The sequence below is a fragment of the Mytilus trossulus genome, chromosome 4 (genome assembly GCF_036588685.1).
Source record: "Mytilus trossulus isolate FHL-02 chromosome 4, PNRI_Mtr1.1.1.hap1, whole genome shotgun sequence".
In the NCBI taxonomy this organism is placed as follows: Eukaryota; Metazoa; Mollusca; class Bivalvia; order Mytilida; family Mytilidae; genus Mytilus; species Mytilus trossulus.
The window spans coordinates 72,701,125-72,723,623 of NC_086376.1; the positions used below are offsets into that span (position 1 = coordinate 72,701,125).

Genomic DNA, 22,499 nt, shown 5'->3' on the forward strand with positions numbered 1-22,499 from the left:
GTATACTAAGGGAGTTGCAAGAAGATAATTGGAAGTTATGTGGTATATTTGTTGCAATGATGCGAGCTTGCATAGAAATGATTGAATGATCAGGCTGGTTTCAATACTGGTAAACAATGCCAATGAAATTGTTGATGTGTCTGATCTATGGCCACACATACGTTTATTTACCCTTCATTTCCTTTCACCAACATATACCAACCCACTAGGTTTACAACCTAATCCGTTGACGACGAATGTATATTTACAATTCAGATCATTGTAGCTCCTGTAGAATACTACTTTTTTGTTCAATTGCTATTGAAATGAGCATCTATATCAAAACTTTACAGGCTTGCTGTTTTTTGTTTTACATTTTGATAAGAGACAATTTCGTTTAGAGGCCTTAAAATCCAAAATGTCTTGTAGAAGAACTAGAATGTATAAAAAATACCAGGCTTATGATTTAATACGCCGGACGCGCGTTTCGTCTACACAAAACTCATCAGTGACGCTCAAATCAAAATAATAATAAAGCCAATCAAATACAAAGCTGAAGAGCACCGCAGACCCATAATTCAATAAAGATGTGCCAAAAAAAGGCCTGGAACGTAGATTATTGATGTTGTCATTAGTATGCAGATAACGTGATCAGTAAACAAAATTGATATTGCTTTACCTTTTATGATGACATCGAGTAGACTATTTATACCGCGCGGAATTTTTTAACAATGATTATAAATGAAATATTTTGACCAAACCATGTCACTTAAAATGTATTTGTTCTTCTGAATGTCCATTCTATAATTTATGAAAATAATGGCAGTGTGTCATTTCGCACTACGACTATACCTGAAACATAACCAGAGAAACTATCCTATATTTCAAACAAACTAAAAATAAATAAATTACTATAATATGTTATCAAACGTTTTCAGATTAGACACTAATTACTACTTCGACCCTCAGCAAACGTAATGACGTATTTCAGTTCTTATCTAATTTCATGCTTATCGCGCTTTGAAGCGAAAACGATTGAAATCTGAAAAAAGACACGATGGCTATTTTCGGTCTTTTTTTATTGTTAAAATCATTGTCATAAAAATGCAAAGATTGTTATTCATAATACAATCGATAAAAAGTATAATTAAAACATATATTTTGGTTAATTAGACTGGTTTCATGAGTAACCAATCAAACGTTTATGGATTTCAAATTATTTATTAACAAATTTGAATTTTACTTCAAGATTTAGAATTTGTTATTATATACCCTGTATTAAAGTAATACGATAAACACGACACGTAACAAAATATTATTGGTATCACAGACATATAACACTTTTACAAGTAATGCAGACCTAAATTCCAATTCAATGAAAATTTTATATAAGGTTTATATAGAAATTGGTGGATTAAACCTAGTTTTAAAGCGCTAAACCTTTCACATGAATAACAGTCGCATCAAATTCCTTTATATTGACAACAATGTGTGAACAAAACAAACAGACACAGTAGGTAAAAATGTCACAAAAGGTGTAAAACTGAAATAAATAACTGAATGAAATAAAATACTAGTTTTGATAGATTATCTTTCAACTGTGTGTTACGTTTCGGTGTTATGTCGTTGTTCTCCTCTTATATTTAATGCGTTTCCCTCGGTTTTAGTTTGTTACCCCGATTTTGTTTTTTGTCCATGGATTTATGATTTTTTTGAACAGCGGTATACTACTGTTGCCTTTATTTCAACAGTCATACCATATGCAGTGCAAAAGATTATCCGAAAAAAACTATCGTGTTCTCACATTTATTGAGTCCTTATTTCAAGAAGACAAAACACATTTTATGTTCCGAATTTAAGCGCTTACAAAACAAATAATTGGTACAAAAACAAAAAAATCTGTCAACATCGTGTCACTTTATTATGAAAATCGAACATTCAGTGGATTCAACGACAAAAAATGGAAAAAACACGTTTAATAATTCATTTCGTCCGGAGCGTTTTTCTAGATTTATTTGGATGCACCAAAATAATCCCATTATTGGTGATTATTCTAATATGACGAATGTATAAATAATATCTAGCAATGCCTTATATCTTGACAAATGCTTTAAAATTACGTCATGCATAATTCAAATGCACTTTAAACACTAGTATAGTTGTGTTGTAGGTGGTAATTATATTAATTGAATAAAAACTACACACAAAACAAACCTTAGAAACTACCAAATAAAATGGGACATATGACATATCAATAAAGTTATTCATACTCAATCAATACCAAAATTATATAATGTATCCATATTGATCCGGAACTTCAATATCAAAAGTTATAAAAATCATAAAAAGTTTTTGTAAATAAAGAATCGAGAACTAACATTTATAAATTAAAGAACATACAATACGATTGCCAGAGCAAAAGATGAAAACACAAACGATACATAACACAGAATTCTATTCATAGAGAAACACAAACGAACCCACTTATAATCTGCGCTGAACTACTGTGTTCCCGACTGGTAATGGTTAAAAAGATGCGAAACTATTCAGATCGTTTTGTACTTCAATACTTTAGCTGTAATTGAATTATTGTATTTGATGGGAAAATAATTGTTTTAGATGATGATGTAAACATACACAAACAAATACATCCACTCGCTTAATGTAAGAAAGATAAAACCAAAGTATTATAAGAAACATCTATTAACAAATTATACAAGTGAATTCAGTGTATTTACGTTTTACGCTTATTTATCAACAAAGAAAATTGAAAGTTCTATTCTATGAATTTCACAGAGTATTCAAAGAGAATCATGCCTACAAAAAGATACTAATTAATGACGATTAGGAGACAACAATAGATATAGCATGAAGTAAAAGAACATACATCTTCCACCAACAAGAAACCAATAAATACGTATGTTGTATAATTTTAGATTGTTTCTGACAAGCTTCTATCTATCATCTTAGTTTAGCTTTTTCCATGCTAGAACGTAACTTACAGAAAATAACGATAGAATCGTTGCTAACATAACAGGCTATTGGTTACCACTGTCAGTGTCGTCGCATACATATTTCTGGATTGCTATTCTACTTTCTTTTACTTGGAAGACAACCTAAAGATAGACTAAGTACGTTCGAGTAACAAAATGGCCGGAAGAAAGCCAGAAATCCCCGAAGGCTACCTTGGACCCCAGGAAAAATGGAATGAACTTGGACTTAAAACCATGACCCATCCGAATCCAGAGATTATTGCACGGGATAATCATTTGAAAATTGAAATAGGGTCGGAGACGGCACATATCAAAGTTACTTACCAACTTATCCACTGTATCTCTGAAAAGGAATATTCAGAATATGTCTTTGCTCAGATGAAAGAAGGCATCATCCATGTAATGGTTCATATGCCAGAAACCGGTTATTATAAACTTCAGTTGTATGCATTGCCATCATCTGATGAAAGTAAATCTCTTCCGAACGTATTCAACTATCTGATTCGTTGTACAACCGCAGCCCAGACGGTTCATCCGTTTCCAAAGCACTATGCTCAATGGAAGGACGGATGCTTTCTACATGAGCCACTAGTCTTGCACGCCAACAGCAATCTGACGAATATCAACTGGCGCGTCAATGTTCCACATGCCAATGGAGTAGCCGTTGTTGTTGATGAGGAGTGGTTCCATTTTGAAAACCGGGGAGGACCAGTTTGGATGGCAAAATTTAGCTTGGATAAATACCGAGGGTCAAATTCTAAAGTAAAACTTTCAGCCAATTTTCAAGGAGATGAGGAGAGTAAATTTTCTACTATGCTCGAGTTCACCATTTAAATGTGATTTGCTGTAAATTTGACATTGACTTGACAATACTTGAATGCTTTAACAATATAGGGGGCTTCTGGATTTCCAATTGCAACTTTTAATTGATATTTGAAAGTAAGTATGTTTACAAATTTACAAATAATGTTTGCTGGCGGCGCTTGTTCTAGTACATGTGAATATATAGCATATAAAACTGCATTTACTTACAAATAGTATTTGTTTGAGCATGCCATGCATTGTAGTTGCTTATGTTGCTATTTTTATGTTGTTGTGATTTATCATAGAGTATATATATATCTTATCATTTGAAATTTATGTTTGTATATTTAAGATGTTGGAAACAGAAAAATTAGTTTGAAACCACTTGTATCCTTCATGATTTGGCATATAAATTAGCTTATTTCATTGGAATTTCTTTATCTAATTTGAAAATTGAAAATGTAACAAGCAGACGATAACAAGCTAACTGTTACATAAGATGCGTATGGTATGCTGAATTAACATAAACCAGGATATCTAAAATAGGACACCTCAGCTATTGGATTTGTGATTTATCCGGCAGCTGTCCAAGAGGGAAAAGGAGGTTCTTGGCATATCTCTTAGCACCTTTTTATTTACTATACGTAAATATAAATTCATGTGTCTCTTAAATAACTTTTAGCTTCAGTAATACAATACAAAACTCTAACAATTAGGGTTTATGAAAGAGACATCAAATTGAGATTGAAAATATGGCCCTCCCCTCAACATATTTGCATTTTAATCCAGCGGCACTATAAAAATTGCAGTCGTCGTTCTTTCTCACAAACCTTCTGGAGTAGTATATTAGTATATTAGTATTTTATAATGCCTTCAGGTTGAAATATTTATGAGCATCAATCGTAAGAAAAGGCTATAGACATGGATCAAACCTTCTTGAAAACTTAATTTCAAGTTGATATGGGTATGTGAGACATGTGTATCCAGTAAAGAATGGATTTTTTTTAGTGAAAGAACATCATCAGTTTATCGGAAAGTGCAATAAATGATAGAGGTATCACTCTGCTCTCTTTGAAAGGCTTTGATCAAATTTAAGTACTTCTATTTATTTTCAATTCAATCTAAAATATTACGTTAAGGGTTTACATTTCTGACAGTTGAGGCAAAACTGCCAGAAACAGCACAATTGTAGATCTTTACATTTATATAAAGTTATGAGTCGTAAATTAAAGCAACAGCATATTTACAACGTTAAAATCATGCATATTGGAGCAACCAATCAAGGTAAAGCAAAACAAAACACTAAGGGACTTTCAAAATAATAGGGATCAGTTGCATCGACAGTGTAATTTTTGCTATGCATGAATCACTTGGCCAAGCAAATTCACGACATAAACGGAATACTTAAAAAGCAGGCGACTAAGCTTGGCTCTAAATATACATTACCGCTAAAACTTGTTTCTTGTGAGTTGAGACACCGACACATCGTATCGGTCAATTAATTTATGATGGTGTCAAGATTATATCATCGTATTTATTTATATATTCATAATTGATTAACATAGATTCCATTAACTTGATTGGCAGATGACAACAATCAAGCGGTGTTTTTCAAATAAAATTGCATGTACCAATAAAACGCAACATACATGACTGCATGTGCTCCACAGGGTTCAATACTCAATATAGTTAATTGATGTTAAGATAACATGATATTTAGAATTAGGGATGGGGTCTGATTCTGATTGACCGTTTGCGGTTATAAAAGTTTCGAGCTAGAATTATCATGGATTCGGTGTTTCGAGCACAAATATTGTACTCCAAGTGCTATGTAGAGTATTATGACCGATTATTTATAGACACTTCATCTTCAATATACCAAAGGCGAAAAAAGATAAAGTATGTGCCCTAATGAAACTAAATGTGTGACACTGTGTACAAATATCAACGAGAATCTTTAGCTCTTGGCTTTAAATGAATACCAGTATGACCAAATATTTTGTTCTTTATTTCTAATAGCGTCGTGCAAAAACAAACTTTTCGAAGTTTGTACTATTGTCGACTATGGAAAAAATCAATTGTATTTTGCAATCTCGATGACATTGTTACAACAGTTAATATCTAAAACAACAAAAAAAGCCTTTATAGCTTATTGTTCGATGTGAGCCAAGGCTCCGTGTTGAAGGCCGTACTTTAACCTATAATGGTTTACTTTTTGAATTGTTATTTGGATGGAGAGTTGTCTCATTGGCACTCACACCACATCTTCCTATATCTATTGATTTACTAATACTTTCCAGATTAAAGGTTGTACTTTACACCGGCATATCTAATGTAGACGAAACACGCGTCTGGCGTATTAAATTATAAGCCTGATACCTTTGATAACTATTTACACCACTGGGTCGATGCCACTTCTTGTAGACGTTTCGTATCTGAGGGTATCACCAGCCCAGAAGTCAGCACTTCCGTTTTGACATGAATATCAATAATATGGTCATTTTATAAATTTACTGTTTGCAAAATTATGAATTATTCGAAATCCTAAGGATTTTCTTATCCCAAATATGGATAACCTTAGCCGTATTTGTCACAACTTTTTTGTAATTTTGGATCATCAATACTATTCAACTCAGTACTTGTTTGGTTTTCTAACTATATGGATCTGAGCGTCACTGATGAGTCTTTTGTAGACGAAACGTGTTTTTCAACTTCGTATTTTGTTTGGCCTTCTAACTGTTTGATTTGAGCATCACTGATAGGAGTAATGAAGTTGAAACGCGTGTCGGGCGTACCAAACTATATGCCGGGAATATAATACAACTTTTTACATTCACTTGGTCGATATCAATGCTGGTAGACGTTTCGTTCCCGAGTGTATCACCAGCCGAGTAGTCATAGCGCCACTGATAAATATTATAAAGACGTTACTCACGTATGGCATACCAAATTATAAGCCTGATCATGATATTTTTGATGTTTTTTAAACATGTAAAAGTAATTTAAAAAAATGTTGTGTCACAGGGCTGTTAACGTATTTAAAAATTTAAACAATTATGAAATTCCATGTGTCCGCAACGCTTTTTTGGGTCAACATATCATATCCACATGTTTGGGTTTCTCAACCAACTTTATCAACATATCTGAACTTTAAACAACTGTCATACAAGTAGGTGGTTTAGCTCGCTACAAAATCAGGTTTATCCTATAATGTTTGTCGGGAAATGTCTGTACCAAGTCAGGAATTTGATAGTAGTTTTTCTCTCGTTCTAATTGTTGTTAACGTTAGATTTCGTCATCCTTTATGGACTATCCCTTTTGAATTAACCTTGGAGGTTGGAATTCCTGTTATAACCTTAAACATTAATTTTCATAGATCGAGATACTATATAATTATAGTATTCTAATTTTCTATTGCTATATAGGGGTCAAATTAGGTATAGCTGGGTTTGTTTTCAATGCTCTTAAACTTATGCTCTGAAGACAGTATGATTATGATTTGTATATCAATTTTTTTTTAAAATCATGTCATTGTACCCTCTCTACAAGTAAAAACCAAACTGGTAGAAAACGGAATACTACTTATTGCAAAATCATTTAACACTACTAGGTGCTTAGTTTAATTTTTTTGTCATTATTTTAGGGATTTTTCCTATCTTATCGGACTTTTTTCACACATAAGTGTTCTTTTTAACACGAGTTGTCTGTTCTCATCCCAACAACTATATCAAAATCAAAATTTGCCAGCGAGCTTCATACGGAAAAAGCCCATATTCTATGTAGAGTTTCTTCTTCTGTTGATAAAAAGAATTTGTTCAACAGTTGTTTGCATATTAAATCTTGTTTTGCCATGACGTTATCAGTTTTTTGTTTCGACTTATAAGTTTGAATGTCCTTTTAGTATCTTTCTACGTTTCTATTGCAGGAATGTAATATGGATTAATTTATCTTTAGAGTCAATTGTGTCGGCGGTTTGAACATTTCTTATGATAGTGACATCATTTGAAAAATATTCTGTTTTTGGTATGTGGAACTCCCACTTACAATGCACTTTATTCAGACATGCAATCCTTTTCGATGCCGCGTTAATACGTGAATTCATCAAGACTTAACAATGTATAACATTTCCTCTACAGAACATGCGTATAGACTGTAGCACAAGTACTAATAATTAATATATCTGTCGGTCATAATTATATACTTCGATGCAATAATAATTGTGAATCTTATGCTACATTATAATAGTGATTTTGGCAAGAAAATGATTGTTCTTCTTTATGTTAACATGTTAATATTCTACAGTGGTTTTTTTTTCTTTCAAAACAAATTAAGAACCAAAAACAAAACAATTAATGAAACGAGATGTATAGTCTATTCTTTTTTTTTTCAAGATACTTTTATTTTCATTTAGTTGTATAAATAAAGGCAACAGTAGTATACTGCTGTTCGAATTTCAATCGATTCCTGATTTGGTACAGGTAATAAAAAAATGGTGGATTGAACCTGGTATTTCAGCTCATTTTTGTATATTTATTTTAAGCCAATTTTGTTACCTGACATCAAAGTAAAAATTCTAAAAATATACATAATTGGATTACAACTGATAAAAAATTGACACATGTTCGTTGTAAAAAATATAACCTTCGAATTCAGTTATAAATTCGTTTATTCAGTTATAAATTCGTTTAAATTAAAAAAAAAAAAAAAAAGATATCTGTAGTCTATTATATCATAAAGAAAGTATAAAAGGGATTCGTTTTTCTTTCATGTTCGGGTATTGTTTAATTAACTTTGACTTATTAGTTTGATTTTCCATTGACATCGTCTGTCTAATTTTGATTGCACAAATCAATTGATAATACTGCAGACTAATTTATGAAAAAATTTGTGATGAACTACGGTTTCAACTGGGTTTTTTTCACCAGCAGTTATCGTGAGATAATTGAATATGATGTATATAATCTCTTTTAACTGATTATTATTTTGGATTACGACCACACACCATCTACATAACATTCGGAATTTCTGCCTCGCAATAACATAACTACTAGCATACAAATTTCAAAATCTTGAGATGACACTGACCGAACATGGAAAAATTAAATTGAGTATTTGTATAAGCCATATCTTATTTAGTTTCTAATGGAGTAAATGCAATTTTATTGTGTGTGTTATCTTGCTTGGGTGGATTCTGGATAATTTAAAAACTCGGTCTTTTTCTGAAATAAGTTCTAACAAAACTTTTGTTTTGGTTAACCCTGTATACTACCATTTCCCATGTGAAATTATATTTCTTTTGAAACTATTTTGAACGACAAGATCATTTTATATTTCTTCATTTGTGACGTTTACATTTTCTGAGGTCAAACGCGCGAAGCAATAAATGTGGTTGTTAAATTTGATAGATTTTTTTTTGTGTTTCTTTGCTGAATGTTTGTTAGTTTTGAGATTGTGACACAGTAATGACTGTTGTACCCATGTTTTGCCAATTTTACCTATTATATAGATATAGGAAGATGTGGTGTGAGTGCCAATGAGACAACTCTCCATCCAAGTAACAATTTAAAAAGTAAACCATTATAGGTTAAAGTACGGCCTTCAACACGGAGCCTTGGCTCACAACGAACAACAAGCTATAAAGGGTCCAAAAATTACTAGTGTAAAACCATTCAAACGGGAAAACCATTATTTATGTTTTTTTGTTCACGCGTCGTTGTAAATGTAATGGAATTCGATGCGACTGTCATACAACTTCACCATATATCAATCCACTATTGTCTACATTTGAAAATGCCTGTACCAATTCAGGAATATGACAGTTGTTTTCCATACGTTTGATGTGTTTAATCATTTGATTTTTGCCATTCTTATTAGGGACTAACCGCGTTGAATTTTCCTCGGAGTTCAATATTTTTGTGATTTTACTTTTTGCTGTGGTTTTTTTTTAGGTTGATATATGAGATTTCAACATTGGTAAACTACAATTGCCTTAGTTTGAAACTTAACAATACGATTACCTTAAGTTAATCTAAGGATGTGTATAATATACTATACAAATCCTTAGTTCATCAGTATTGTATATTTTTCACTTCTGGAGCACATGCTTCAACCATAGTATCTTAATTCCGTGGCTGAATCAAACCTGTTCTGTGTATTGTTTAGTTTGGTTGGTTTGTTTTCATGGATCTTTATGTCAACGGAGTTTAATGTCCTCTTTTTGTAATTTAATTTTACCGGTGTATCTTCTGTTTCATGGTGTATAGATATAGGAAGATGTGGTGAGAGTGCCAATGAGACAACTCTCCATGTAACACATAATTGCATAGCTGTAACTGATGTGATATTCGTCTGTAGAAGAGCCATACATATGCTGTTCTCTCTTGTGACAAAGTTATGATTTTCTTTGTTTTGTGTCTGCATTTTAAAAGGATTTAATTGGTCTGAGAAAAAAAAGTGAAATACAAAAAATAAAAATAAACATTCCTTTTACATTTTTTTATAATCCTGAACTGAACGTTTAAAAAATAAAACAGAAGTCAGGGTATCAAAACTGATAAACAGTATTGACATCAGTCACAATATTTGGAAAATAAATTTTAAGAAAACCTTAAATACAAGTGTTTTAAACATTGCAAAAAAAATCATGATTAGGTCAGCGCTATTTTGATAATTCCTATTAGCTATACAGCAACAATAGATAAAGAATTGAAATCCAAAACAGAATCTAAACTTGATATTCTATAAAGAGAATTGATGTTTACTGTACGTATACTGTATGCTGTACATTTTGAAATTGTGCGTTTCTCTCTAATAATCGACTTAAATTTTACTTTATTTAGGTACCCTACTTCTATGATTTTCATATATAAGTACAACGAGCTGGTGGTAAAAATTGATTGAAATATTTTTTACATTAGAGTTGTCTTCCTTTTACCATATCGTCTTTAACATGGATGCAATATTTGTCATTGGCCGTTAATCAACTCTTTAACAATGAAAAAAAAAATATCGATCTTAAAACGTTTATATGTTTAATAAGTCGGTTGTTGTTATCTTTTAATTTAACTGCATTGTAAATTATCTTTGTTATCACTTGTGTGTTGACATGAAATATCATTGATCTGTTCATTTGCTGTACTGTTTATTATTAGTTATTTCAATTCGATACTCTGAGGTGTATATACCTCCAGATTATAGAAGCGATTGCCTCAGAAGAATTTGACACAATATTTTTGGGAAATTTTCTGTTCATAATGCTTTTCTATACTTCGACTTTGGATTGGCCTTACAACTTTATTGGTCTGAGCGCCACTGCATGCAAGTCTCATGTAAACGAGTTTATACGTATAATGTCTTTGGTGAGGGTTTTTTTATGCATGCATTACTTAACACTCTTTTAGTGATCGTAAACTGATTGAAAACTGTCAACAGAAACCATTAAAATCGCAGAAACTCAATATATTTTACCTCACTAGATCTTACAACAAACCTCAAATATTCCCTGTTGAACTATGAAATATCTAGATATCACACGAAAAAGCAAAGGATGTAGTATGTATTAAAAAGATATTTTGATTCCCAACAGAAAGCAACAGCCCCGACTGTACGTGCGATCCATTACATTTTTTTCAAGTTTGTCAAAGCCATGCGTAGGATATATATATCTATTGATTTAACTTGTAAATATATTATAGACATCCAAACATATGTCAAACCGTCTTCGTTTTTTTATAAAATTTTGGCAGAAGTTTAATACATGATTTAGAGATAATGTCTGAAACAAAATTGCGAAATATGTTTGTTTTTTAGTAAATGACTGATAGATAAACTTAAGGTTTTGCAGTAAACATTTGCATACACTCAGGAATTATAAATTTTAGGCATCAATCAACTATTTCGGAATGTTATGATAACATTGACTGAAGCTTCTTCAAGAGAAATAAATAAATTCATTTAATAAAATGAATCAAGATTTGTTGTAGTCAACCATACTATAATTTTAAACTGACAGAAGGAATCGCAGGGTCGAAAAAGGTTTTCGCAGAATTCTAACACTTTTGTACTGTCGTTGCCGACAATCATAACTTTGGAATTATAAGGTACAATATAAAAAAGAAGATGTGGTATGATTGCCAAGAACTGATGTGTTCACATAATAGCCTTTTCGTGTCATTATCAACTTGTAATTGTGAAAATCATTCCCTGTCCTCAAGTATATAAACTGGTAGGTTGGATTACCATCCCTTTAACTTTTTGCTTCCTGTCAGTGAAACCCTTGCTATAAGGCTTGGTTTTGGTGGTTGTATAAATACAGTCAGGAATTTTCAAATTTCTATTCAAATAGTATGTTAAATAGCTCTTTTGAGTGGTCCATATGTGGTTTGTTGCAGAGTAAAATAGCTGCCTTCACCAAATATCCTCATTTTTCAGTGGCAGTCAAAATTCTACCCTTTTATACCGTTGGACGCACTTTACTGTCCCTTTATCTGAACCTATTAATTATATTTTTAAATTGTTAATTTGAAGTTGTATGATGTATTTTGCAACTGAACATTAAGTCACAATCAATCCCTATATTTCTTTTGAAGCATGCTAAGCGTGTGTGTACATCGTGTACACAAGCATTAATTTTACATTTTTATGAATAAACTCATCATAGATACAGTGATTTAAATTTGTATTTGCAGCAAACGCGCTTTTCGTCCCTAAAAGACTCATCGGTGACGCTTGAATAAAAAAAATAAAAAGGTCAAATTATGTACGAAGTTGAAGAGCATTGGGGACCCAAAATTCCTAAAAGTTTTGCCAAAATACAGCTGAATTTATAGCTTTCCATTTTGTATTATCAGTACATGCAAACCTGTATGGCATATTCAAAGTACACACATACTTTTCGTGTCCTTTCAAATTATAATTGATTGATGACGTCATATTAAGTTGTAATGGTAGAATGTAGACATGCTCATTAAACACCTGCAATTACATTCTACGTTGTGCCGCGATAATCTAGAACTCCTACTTTGTAAATAGGACGATTTAGATCTGTACCTTTTTTTGTTTGTTATTTCATATAAAATGCTGATCACAATCTAAGATTTTTTAAGCATCATTACCTCCTAAGTTATTTGAGTTTGCTATTTTAAAACTATATCTAATAGACTGGCAATTTATTATAAAATGAAATTTGAACATTCTTAAATAATGGATTTTCTTTCGATGATGATGTTTTTGTTGTTATATATATATCGTGATGGAAGCATAATTTTAAATGCATGTTGAAATTATATCTAACTATTAAAGAATATATATGTATCTGAATTCAAAACATCTTTCTTTCATCTTTTCACATTTATTTAGTTTAAATGAAAATTAGGCAGATGTAGATCTGGTTTATTTAAATAAATTCAGGCAATGTTTAATAGATACATGCAAAGTTTCCATTGTAGTATTTCTAATTTCCAGTGAAGTTAATACTATAATAGTACGACAATACCACATAGTCCGTCTAAGTTACATGTGGAGATCTTTTTATACACTGTTACTAAAACAAAATGATTCATCTGGTGAAATCTTATTTTCTGACATATTTTCGCAAAAAAATATAGTTCTTTGAAAGTAAACAAGTTCACTACGGTATTTCATTTTCAGTCTTATGCAACTAAACTAATTAAAATATTTTCTCTCTGTATTTACTTAATCTAGACGTTCATTTCCTCCTACACTAAAATGCAATTAAAACAAAGTAAGAAAACAAGCTATCGACAATTATAACTCTCCTTTGAAGAGGGTTGTTCTATCAGTAGAATCCATCTTATACATTCGTGTTAACATCCTCCTATTATTTTGATTTGATGATGGTGATTGTAACTGACATAGTTCTATCTATCATCTAAATTTAGCTTCTCCATTGCTAGGAAAATTCCAGCCGAAATTTACGATAAAATCATAACGAACACAAATAACTATTGGTTACCACTCTCTGACTGTGGCGACATCTATATCGGTCTGCATTGCTGATTTCTCACTCGGCAGAGAAACATAAGGGTGGATAAGGCTTGCAGCTCAATTGCTTGATACAAACATGGATAAAAAGCCGGAACTACCTGAAGGGTACCTTGGTCCACAGGAGAGATTTTCCGAACTTGGACTTGAAACACTGTCACACCCGGAACCAGAAATTACTGCTCGGGATAATCACTTGGAAATTAAAATAAAAGCCAAAACTCACGTCAAATTTACAACCCAGCTTATCAATTGTCGTAATGACAAGGACTTGTCTAAGTATGTGTTTGCGCAAACGAGAGAAAGTGTGGTGCATTTTCTTGTCCACATGCCGGAATCCGATTATTACAAGCTTCAGCTGTACTGTTTACCAGCAGCCGATCCCAGCAAATCCCTTCCGAACGTCTACAACTACTTGATTCATTGTACCAGAGCCCTCCAGCCTGTCTACCCGTTTCCAAAGCAGTACGCCCAATGGAAAGATGGATGCTTTATTGAAGAGCCAAGAGTCCTACACACCAACAGTAAGCTGACAAATATCAACTGGCAGGTCAAAGTTCCGAATGCAAAAGCAGTAGCCGTTATAGCTGAAGGAGAGTGGCACCATTTTGAAGATCGGGGACATGATATGTGGACAGCAAAATTTGACTTAGACAAATACCGTGGAAAAAACTCTAAAGTTACACTTTCAGCAAATTTCCAAGGAGCAGAGGAGAGTAAATATTCCACATTGTTGGAATATCTTCTTTAATGATGACTTGCATGACTCTTTATACATATAGTTAGAAACTGTGACATTATTTAAAGCTTTTTGCAATGTTTGGATGATCTCTGTTCTATTAACCACAACTTCTGTTCTTGGCAAAATCAAAGTAAGTATAGTATGTTTTATATCTCAATTTTTAAAACGGTTTCGTATTTGTTATAGGTGGTATTTTTTTTCTCGACCGATTTTTTATAACGAATATATTTATTCTACGTGACATTACATATACTTCGAGCTTTCGAATCCGTATTCAATTTCAATCGAAAGAACAGGTACAATACAAATTAATTAACGTGTTTTAAAATTACAGATTTGATTTTTCTCGCTTTACATATAGATGCATATCCGGGTAACGTATATTAAATATTAAATATCTCAATCCCTCTACGTACTTTGAAAGCAATATCAAATGGTTGTTTTATTAAAGACGGTAAGATTTGTCTGGCGCAAATCCTAATTTTCAATAAATAAATGAATGCCATTGTTGTAATTCCTTTGATATTATTTGACAAAGGCACATATAGTCAGAAGCGCGGACGAGTGGAAATCTATAAACAAAATAAGTTAAAGGCTACCATACTTCCATGTGCTTGTCCCAAGTTCTGAACTCTCACCCCCCCCCCCCCCCCCTCAATGTTCCAACTCGTTGTCGGAATGCTGCCAAAAAGAGCGCCTGCAGTCATTGTTGTTGCGTTTCAACGCGACTGCGCCTCCCTAAAAACGGTACAATATGGTTGTCCGACTATAAAAACGATGAAATCATTTATAATGAAACATTGCATATACGTGATGTAATTATTTGCAATTGACGATTTTATAATTGAGCTGTGAGTATTAGGGAGTTGTTAGGCCAAGAACATCATATTTACCAAGGTTAAAGTTTGAGGTAAATATACTTTTTAGCATCCCATATAAAATTCATTATATTTTTTTGATAATATATGGCCAGCCATCTTCTACTTAAATTGCATGATATACATAATCTCTATTGTTTTAAATGTGAAAATAGCCTTTATGCTGAAGTTTATTATTTATTTGATTTAGCATTGTGCCAGACATTAGAACGTTGTACATACCGCGCGTTACGTCTTGCAAGGTTAGATTGTTAGTATTTTATCATACAATCTGAACTTAGGACACACAGCAATCAGAAAAATCAGTAACCCAAGTCATAAACACATGAAGTCATCAAAATTATTTGTATCTTTTGCCTTATGTTTATTGTTTTGTGCATTGTTGTTCCGTATTTCACGCCTTTGTTCACTTTTTTTTTATTATTTAATTGTACTTTCCATTTGATTTGTAATCTTTATTTTAAAGGATAAACATATAGTTGTTTAATATTTTTTTTAGTCTACTATAACTATGATGCATATTTTGCTGGTTTATTTTGGCTTCAATATTCTAAATAATATTTTTTGTTCGCCTGTAACCAATTAATTTTGAACTAATTAACACTTCATGGCATTTATTGATTTATCATTAGATTTTGTTGTAAAAAATATGAAGCCAATTTAAATCAATTTTCGATTATGATTAGAAGCAAAGGGTGGCAGCCTACAGTGATTTATGCATATAAGATCTATACTGATGTTTCAAAGATGTGAGAACGTTTTTGTTATCGCTATCAATGTGTTGATGATAAATTTTCATAGAAATTTCTTCATTACGATTTCAGAAGATTTATTAAAAGTAAATTAACCACTTAATTGCAGAATAGCATCTTTGCAGCTGTTTGAATTAAAATCTGATATAAACACATTCAGGACATTAAGTGCTCATCTTAAAATTATAAAAAAAAATGTTTTTATTTGAGTTCAATTTTCCGTAGACGCCTTGCAGTTTAATAATGATTAAACTTGAGATAATGAAATACGAAATGGCATGAAACTATTTGATTTTTTTTATGTACATGTCTTTTTGATAAAAGAAGTGTTTTTGTGGATATTTTAGGCTTTAATTCTAAGTTTTTTATGTTTGAAAAGGGTTAACCAACGGCAATTATTTATTGTATGATGTTATCTATAACTAACTTTAATTTAGCTAGAGCAAACCAATCACCCCTTGGTTTTCTGTCGTAAACACTATAAACATAAACTATTCAGAAACCTTTGAAACAATTGAAACGAACTGTTTTTAATGGTTAAATACATTAGTTCTTTGTTGGGGCACTTTATAGCTTGCTGGTCGGTGTGAACCAGTACTGTGTGTTGAAGACCGTACCTTGACCTATACTGGTTTACTTTTATAATTGTGACTGGGATGGAGAGTTGTCTCATTGGCACTCATACTCATACCATATCTTCCTTTATCTATGTACCTCATTCTTTAAATGCAAGAGTCAAGTAGTTCAGTGGCTGTCGTTGGTTCATGTCCGATATATATGTTTTTCGTAAACTCTGGCGTATTTTCTGAATTAAAATTGAGAATAGAAATGGGGAATGTATCAAAGAGACAACAACCCGACCATAGAAAAAACAACAGAAGAAGGTCACCAACAAGTCTTCAATATAACGAGAAATTCCCGCACCAGGAGGCGTCCTCCTGCTGGCCCCTAAACAAATATGTACTAGTTCAGTGATAATGAACGCCATATACTAATTTAAATAAATTGTTTCACATTGTACATTTTGTGTCCTTTTGTAGCCGACTATACATTTTTTATGTATGTGCCTGTTCCAAGTCAGGAGTGGTTATGGTTTGTTTTTGTCTTACTTAATTGCTTTTTGTTCACTTTTTTTGTACACTAATTAGGTCGTGAGTTTTCTCTTTTGAATTGTTTTAAAGTTTCTGACTGTTGGATCTTGTATAGCTGACTATAGCGGTATGGGCTTTTCTCATTGTTGAAGGCCGTACGGTGACCTAGCTTAAGCTGTTAATTTAATTTTATGTCATTTGGGATCTTGTGGAGAGTTGTCTCATTGGCAATTAAACCATATCTTCTTTTTTATATAACATATACACTATAAAGTTTCCCCCCTCATTGTTGAGGGCTACAATTGCCAACATCCACTTTAACTGAATTGTGGTTATGGTTTTCTGATTGGCAATCATACAACATCTACTTTATCTTATGATTATTTTGACTTAGTTCTCCTGTGAATTTAAGGTTCATACAAAGATGGCGGGACATGTATGGTGATATAACTTATCATCTCAAATTTAATGTTTAATACTTCAAACTTAAGCATAAGTAATAGCAGGTTCCTCTAGCTAGTGCCTGTATCTCTCTGTCCAGCTCTATATAAAATTGTTTATCACAAATGGAGTTCGAATATATTTCACCCGGCTTATAAGTATCAGTGACCCGGACTTATCACCGACTCATAGTAACGTTAAAAGTTTAAGCACGTTTTTATCAAGTCTTCTTCCGGTTTGCTGGTTAAACAAACAACGAGTATACTATTTCTACCACGAAAAAAACAGAATTATCTGGTTTCTATCATATTGATAACATAATATATCAGCTACTCGACAAAATGTGAAGACAAGTCGAGATCGTTCGCTCTGCTGACTTGACAAGACAACATGTTGATTGGTGATAACATAATTTTCAAGCTTGTTAAAAACTATCTAGTACGTTCAGAGAAAACAAACTACATGGTGAAACCGATACCATATCGAAATAAAATACTACATGTGCATTGATAATACTAGTATTCTGGAAAACAAAGAATATATATGAGGCTTATAATTTAGTAATTTTCTTAGACATCCAGAATCATGTCCTTTATTAACAGAATGTAATGCATTTACCATGTTCAGCAGACTTTTCGTCTTTGCAATATGAGCAATTCATGGGGAAATCCTATTTGAAGTTTTAATTGTTCTATAAGTAATGCAATAGATGTTTGTTGCATTTATCTTATAGTTATTGTTGTTTAGAAGCACTTATTATATCGTTCTTCTTTCATCAAACAATCACTGCACTCCAGCTAATCTTTCTTTAATTAAGTTTTAAGCAAATTCCTGAAATTTCTTTTCTTTGTCACTCTTCCAACTTCTGATTTTCTTCCCTGTTGTATATTTTGTTTCGCTGCAGAAGATACTATCACAGCAATTTATGCAATCTGACATTTGTTGACTGATGATCATTCTGTTACAAACCCACACAGAGTATAATAACTCTTGGTAAAGTACAGAAACGGAATGTCGAAAAAAATTAAAATCTTGATAAAAATAAACAACAATTGACAATAAATCATCATGGTAATTAAATTCAGTACCATGCATTACATTTTGATTGGTCAGTTTATATTATAGAATTAAAACTATTTAAACTAAATGGAATACACCATAACGTGGACCATGCACCCAAAAAAATACATTGAGGGATCAAAACAGAATCTTCAGTGATAAACGAAAGTCCAAACACAAATTGTAGGCATACGAAAAATGGTAAACGATTGTACTGCTTACTGAATTTGAACAGGTTCTTCTTAGAAATGAGTTCACGGTTAAAATTGTATATATTATTCAAATTTGTATATTGTTATTCAACACCTAGTTAATGTTTCTTTTCTTTTTCAGATGCTCTTCACGCTGCAGCTTGCATAGGATTTTAACTGTTGGTAACGAAGATTGTGCTCTACTTTACTTTGGACCAATTTCATATGGCATCTGTATCTCTAGATATCTAGATATAAATAAAGCATACTTCGCAGAAAATAATAGCTCGTTCTAGTGATCGTTATCTTTTCACTATGTTAAATTAAGGAACAGCTTGACCTTGCAGTATCTTGATATATTGGTACTTTAATCGAAATCAACATACCAATCATGTGCATTCTACAGAAGAAGAGTAGCACAAACGAATAGCAAACATAAAAAACAAGCATAACAAAAAAAAAGATAAAAAAATAATAATAAAAACCAAACAAACATATATCAAAAATTGATATAAAATAAGGAGATGTGGTGTGATTGCCAATGAGACATTTTTACGCCAGACACCAAGTGACGTGGATATTAGAAACTATATGTTCTCATATGGCATTTAATAATGAACAAACCCCATATGCATAGCCACGTAATATCAACCGTCAAACATAAAATCGGGGAAACCAACGGTGTGATGCAAGCACAAATCAATAAACGAAATGCAAATATGATAAACAGCAACAAACAACAACAACTGAACGACTGGCTCCTGAAATGGTCAGGCATATACATAATGCGCTCAACTCTCTCCGTATTTTTGACAGTGGTGAAAATGCTCAACATAAGAACAAACTATAGTCGCAGAGGAATTATTCTAAGAATGTTTACTAAAGAAGTTTCTGCTGGCCAATGGTCAGTCATGAAAAGAAGAGGCGACATTTTAGAAAAATCCACAGACTTTAGAAAAGGGGCTCCGACTGAAAATGACCATAAACTCCCACTACTTATCGCCTGTTGGAAGAAGTCCATTAGGGTTTTCCCCCTTGCTTTCTTGTGATTTTATTTGTTGTGAGTGGTCTATGCTAGTTTTTATATCCGCACTTTATATCCTTACTTCCTTCTTAAGATACCCATTGCATATTTTCTACATTCTTATATGGAACTCCTTATAATTGTCCTTACAAAAATTCAGTGTTCAAGTTACCAAGGTTCTCCACGAAATTGGTTAACATTGGTTAATACTCTTCTCTTCTACGAGCTTAGTGGACTACATTTATGAATGTTATCCTCTTGCATTAACCAATACAAACTAATAAAACAAAAATGGATGATTAAAAGACCGAGAAAGTAAAAAATGAGACGGTGAAAATCAGATTGTTACCCAACGATAAAAAACAAACATTGTCAACCTCGGCTTTGCCTTCGTAAGCCCACACTTTTTCCTCGGGGTAAAAAACAGCTCTATACTGTCTCAGCTATGTATTCAAAATACAGTGTTAATGCGACAGTTTCCCGGGGAGAAAAAAAACCGGAATTATTTAGAAAAAAAAAGGAAAAAGTTCTAGATTAAGCAATCACTTTTATTCTTTATGATGCATCAGCAGTGTTCTTGCAAAGTCAGCATATTCACTGACAGAATCCCAAAATACACTTGCACAAACACTTTGATGTATTGTTCACTAGTATTGTCTTGATGGCTATCTATTTGTGTTGCCAAAGAGTATTATATAACTACCTTGGTTTGTCTATAAATGTCTTTGGCTTTTGACAGATTCTGTGCTAGGATCTGTTTAGTGTTCTATACAACAAATATAACTACGGGGTAATATTAGTTAGAGCTACGGGTTGGCTAAGGGTAAATCAAAGAAGAATTAAAAAGGAAACGTTTTCATCTTAAGACTTGTCCAGTCTTTGCTACAGTGGGCATTCATTTGACTGTGTGAGATGTATAAGTACGCAGCCACGTTCTCTTTGATTGGCATATGTTAAATTCAACGCCTTGTGTATAAGAGTGTCATGCTTTCTTTATACGTTAAAGAAGCCTTGCAACAACACTATGCAGGTTCGTAGGTGGTCTAATGCAAGGTGAAAATCTGTCAATTTCATGCAGCATACCATATTTTTTCAGTGTCATTCCAAATTTCTCTTCTTCATCTCAGCCGACATATCTTGCAGAAACTACTTTCTGTATTAATCATGTTAATTGTTAATTGTTTGTCGACCTGAATATTCTTTAATTTATTGCTAGTGAACGTTTAGTAAGAGCAAAACATAATTTATCAAATTAGTTTGTCCCAAATGGTCCCAACATGTATTATTCCTTTTCAAAGTATGGCGAGCGAAAGAGAAAATAATCACTTAAAGTATTCGATCAAAGAACGTACATTATTTCTACTTTTTTCTTCTAAAACCGTTTCTAAATATTGCATCTGATATATTTGCCCTTCGGTTTATTTTATCTGGCGTAGATCAGATAAGAGCACCTGAAAATACAAGTTTTAATGAGTTAAGATTACAAACTTATTTAAATGTATAGAAGAAGAAGAAGTAGATATTTAAATGTGAAAGTAATTTTCTAAAAGAAGATTCCTGAAGCAAAATATATTTGTAATTTAAAATGAGATTAACTCTAGAAACATAAACACAAAAATAAGTTGAAGAATTAATCAATTTTAAACACCTAGATCTATTATGATGGATCCCTTAACTCTTAAGTTACTTGTAATCAGACTCACTAATGCCTAGATAACGAAAGATAGTATATTGGAGTCATAGAGAGAAATTGGCACTGGTGCAAGCATTGCTTTGTATTATTCTCTACAAATAACTTTTCATGCAGAACTGCATTATCAACTCAAGTTTAACAAACATCATTATTTACACATTGTAAAAGTATTCCATTCATTAAATGTATTAAAAACCATACCTATAATCTACTGATGATTCTTATGATCAAAACAGATGAAATTAAAAAAAGGAGAATGCAACTTGAAACATATCCAGTGAGAGGTATATGTCATTCGGAAATCCTCATGTATCTACATACCACTTATCGTGTTCAATACAGATGAAATTCAAAAAGGGGGGTGTGTTACAACTTGAGACATATCCAGCCAAAGGTATATGACATTCGGAAATACTCTTTGAATCTGCATACTTCTTATTGTGTTCAAAACAGATGAAATTAAAGGGGGGTTACAACTTGAAACATATCCAGCCAAAGGTATAGGACATTCGGAAATACTCTTTGAATGTGCATAATTCTTCTTGTGTTCAAATCAGATATATCTAGTGAAAGATATTTGCAATCACTCTTTTTTGTAAAGTTTCAAGTGATCGACTACTGCTTGATGCTTCCTTAGTATCTACATGTCAGTAAAATAAAACCATCAAAACTCTCCCACAAAACTTTAAAAAAAAAAAAAACATCAGTATAAAATATATTGATGATTATAAAGCATGTTGGGAAGGTAAAGAAAATGTACCTTGCAACAGGCCAATTACGTTTTAGATTACGGACCGGTTCTTTCATATGCAGAATATTTGGTGCTCTCCCCAAACGGGGCATCCCGTAT

The 22,499-nt window shown here is 32.4% G+C and overlaps 1 protein-coding gene across 2 annotated transcripts; it reads left to right on the top strand.

The window, feature by feature from the left end:
- The first annotated feature begins 2,934 nt into the window (after nucleotides 1-2,934).
- Nucleotides 2,935-19,215, top strand: LOC134715915 (uncharacterized). Of its 2 annotated transcripts, none has more exons than XM_063578469.1 (2): nucleotides 2,935-3,911; nucleotides 19,075-19,215. In XM_063578469.1, the coding sequence occupies exon 1, from the start codon at nucleotides 3,129-3,131 to the stop codon at nucleotides 3,804-3,806; it is 678 nt and encodes a 225-aa protein (XP_063434539.1). In that variant the 5' UTR covers nucleotides 2,935-3,128; the 3' UTR covers nucleotides 3,807-3,911; nucleotides 19,075-19,215. The 2 variants fall into 2 exon arrangements, with proteins under 2 accessions (XP_063434539.1, XP_063434540.1); XM_063578470.1 differs by lacking the exon at nucleotides 2,935-3,911 and adding an exon at nucleotides 13,744-14,650.
- Nucleotides 19,216-22,499: the final 3,284 nt, after the last annotated feature.

Excerpts from the sequence above, each read along its gene's own strand:
- LOC134715915 (XM_063578469.1), top strand. The coding sequence starts at position 3,129 with ATGGCCGGAAGAAAGCCAGAAATCCCCGAAGGCTACCTTGGACCCCAG.